At 36.1% G+C, this 3577-nt stretch overlaps 1 protein-coding gene across 1 annotated transcript; it reads left to right on the plus strand.

The window, feature by feature from the left end:
- Positions 1 to 1559: 1559 nt before the first annotated feature.
- Positions 1560 to 2253, plus strand: LOC118755640 (the record flags this gene model as incomplete). The annotated part of the gene is given in 3 exon segments (XM_036490466.1): positions 1560 to 1839; positions 1897 to 2043; positions 2104 to 2253. Coding segments are annotated over 3 exon segments (577 nt in total), but the record flags the coding sequence as incomplete, so codon positions are not given.
- Positions 2254 to 3577: the final 1324 nt, after the last annotated feature.

The following is a 3577-nucleotide window of genomic DNA, read 5'->3' on the forward strand; positions in this document are numbered from 1 at the left end:
AAAAGAATTTTTTAAAATTGACCTCGAGCCGGCAAAACACTAATTTAAAAATATTTTTAATTGCGGATCCAAAAGAAATATTTATTAGTTGCATTGAGTTACGCAAAAATAGTGCCGAAAATTAATCGATTGTGCTGAAGGTGCCGGCTGCTTCCGAAAGGGCCGAAAATGGCACAATGCACACTCATTTTCCATCACTGTCACACATACAATCTCACTATCCTGTTGACTTCGTTTTCCCCTTCCGATAACTTTTTGCTTCCGCGCTTGCCCAGCACCGGTGTGCAAAGCTTTGCACGCGCAGTCGCCCGCGACACATATGTGCTGATTTGGGCATCCCTACTTTAAACGAAAGCTAGGGGTTTTTCGTGCTAGATTAAGAGAATTTCCCACTGTGTGTTGCCCGAAAATTACAATCTTTGGATATTTTGTATTCCTTGCAGTGTCGGTTGCCTCATGTGTATCGTTGTGTATGTTTATTGGCTTAGTTCCATGAAAACAATTGAGCTGAAAAGGTGTTTTTGTAGAAAACAAAATATTCTTCCGCATTTTTATTTTATAACAGAGCACACACTACTGAGGTTGCCGCAATGGTTGCCTCCACGGTTGCTTCGTATGTATTGAATAAGAAAAACAGGTTGCCTCAACACGTTGCTCAACGGTTGCCTTGTGTGTAGTCAGCAGAACGGGTCTGGGTTCAACCCTAACCTAAAAAATATGGCGGATATTATGTGGCAGGCACTTTTTAGATAAGGAAAAAATCCTGACTTGATGAAGGAGCACGGAAATCAAATTCGTGTTAAACGCATCAAAATACAAGAGAAGAGAGTACATACATATGTATCGTTGCCAGATTGTGATACTTTTTTTGTGGGTCTCTGGTATGTATACAAAGCCACTTAAAAAAAAATTTGCCGCTCGGGAATCAGATGATCCTTTCCTGCGCTGAACGAGAATTAGAAGTCCCTTGTGCTCCATTATGTCAGAATTTTTTCCTAACCACAAAAAACGAGCTTCTCACATAATATCCACCATGTTTTTTGAGGTGAGGACTTCAAAAATATATAGCAGCACATATATTTCGTTCACAGATCCTGACACTAAATCGGTTATTTTGAAATATGTGTTTTATAAAGCAAATTATTCCGTTTCCAATGTTCAATGTTTATTTGAAAAAAAAAAAACTTTTAACAAATTAGCTCTTATCAATGTTATTGTGGCTTAATAACATTTCACTTTTTAATATTTTTATTGAGCTTTGTACCACGATTGTTTATTAGGAAAAATTGAAAAAGCAACAAAGTCTAAGCCGTAGAAGTTATAGCAGCTATTTCGGAGATCACCACATCTCCTCATCAGACTTCTTTATTCTAGACTTCCTAATAAACAATCGTGGTACAAAACATTAAAAAATTAGCTTTTAGTTTAATTCGCTTGCTGGGCTTAAAAACGCACCTTCAGCCTGCAAGGAAAAAGATTCCTATAGAAATGTACGATGCATGAACTACTAACAAGGGAAACTTTTTAAATTGATACTTTTTCGCCATTTTACTTTTTAGTTGATTTTGATAAGCTGGGATTAACAGACGAGTCAAACCCGTTGGGTGATTTACCACCCATATTGACCAGACAGTTCAGTCGGTCAACAGGACATTTGCTAGGAGATTTTGTGGCTCGGTACCTTCACTACAAAAGTAAGCGTGACTTAGCTGCTCAGAATAAACCGTTGGTCAAGAAATCTCCGTACTTTCAAATAAAAGAAGAGGCCCAGGAGGCAGAAAACTTGGAGCTGCCCCGACTTCCAGAACGTTTTAAGCACGTGTTTCACGGCGGGGAGAGGTAAATGTATGTACATATTGTATTTATACTCCAACATAATTACTCTATATTTTGCAGAGTTTTACTCTATGGAGCGTTAGAAGATTTATTGGGCACATTCGGTATTAATGGCAAGGCATGCTTACTACGTACCATATGTGAAGTGCACTCCCAGAGAATTGAACATTATGGAGTGTTCGGTGAAATAGCGAAACTTTTTTTAACGTAAGTTAAACTTAGAAGTAAAATATCACAGAAAAAACTTACTATTTGTTCTTAATACAGCGCTACTAGCTCACCCTTCGCTGATCTTATACCTGAATATGTGCGTGCTCAAGAGATAGGAGAAGGACACAAAGCGCCTGGTGAATGTTTTCCATATTATAAGGAGTGCTCAAAGAGTATTTTTAGAACCGCACACAAGAACATATATAGGTAAAAGAAATACTTATATAAGAATTTTCAGAACTACTAAAAGGGAAATAGGAAATAAGCGATGGCACAGCCACTGCCAGGTTTTTTGGGGTTAGGAAAAAATCCTAATGTAATGGAGCAAAACGGACTTTTGATTCGTGCTCAGCGCATAAGGAAAGAAATGTCTGATTCCCGATTGTGTGACTGTATAACTCTGTAAAATAGTGTCGGGGTTCGGGAATCAGACTATCCTTGCACACATTTTTCTAAAATACGATCGAAGGCCTCAAACGGTGAAGAAAACGGCGTATACGCCAGGGTAGATAGGTTGCTTTTGATCAGGATGCAACACCGGCTGAATTACTGAAGAACGTGAAGATACGGTTGTAGGTGCAAAATTTGTTCATCATAATTTTTCGAAATTCGCTGTAAATACGGCAAACGTAAATATTAGAATTTTAATGACATATAATTACACTGCAGTGACGCTGAAATTACAAAAAAAACACTTAGTTTTGTGTAATGTATTACGGATTTGTTACTTTTTCCCAGAGCAGGTAATTTTTCAAAGGTATTTTTTTTGTTTTAATTTGCATCGTGAATAAAGAAATGCAAACTCTAACAGGAAGCAAATTAAAAAATAGCAGTTTTTTTGTAAATTGTTTTCATTTATATAAAGGCTGATCTTTTACAAAAGTATCATGACCATATCCGTGCAGGCGTATGAGTAACATTCTTTCCTGCTCATACATATGTACAAACATAGTATGTATGTATCTCGCACACAAAAATGCCTCCTCCTTTTCATTTAATCATTCCCATTTTTATTTTTCTATGGATTTTCGTCGTTATGAGCTTAATTCTTTTCTTTAATAAAAATTCAATTAAAGAAATCTGTTATTTTTTAATTTTTTCCCTGTTATAGTTTGTATTTTTTATTCACTTGCGTCGTGAAAATAAATGCAAATATCTTTGGAAAATGACTTAATCTAGAAATAAAATTAAGATCACGTGCCTCACCGTCTTTTGTGTCACTTCAAAGCTTGAGATCATCGTGAAGTTTTCTAAGTAAAACACTATCAGCTGATTGCTAAAAAATGCCTACAACTGAGTTCACCTGTTTTTTGGCATTTGCTCTTATCTTTTACAATTAATTTAATTTCTATTACAATTTCTAATTCCATTCCTAACTATTGCAATTCCATTCTATTTCTAACTAAATATTAGGGCTATTCGCGTTTCGGTGCATAAGAGCTGACAAATTTATGCAATTGCAGAAATATGCCATCGATTGTGAGCGACCTTTATTAAACTGTCATGGTAAAGCTTTTGCAAAACAATTTTT

Source organism: Rhagoletis pomonella, unplaced genomic scaffold, assembly GCF_013731165.1.
Source record: "Rhagoletis pomonella isolate Grant_MI unplaced genomic scaffold, Rhpom_1.0 Rhpom_scaffold_06911, whole genome shotgun sequence".
NCBI classification, from domain to species: domain Eukaryota; kingdom Metazoa; phylum Arthropoda; class Insecta; order Diptera; family Tephritidae; genus Rhagoletis; species Rhagoletis pomonella.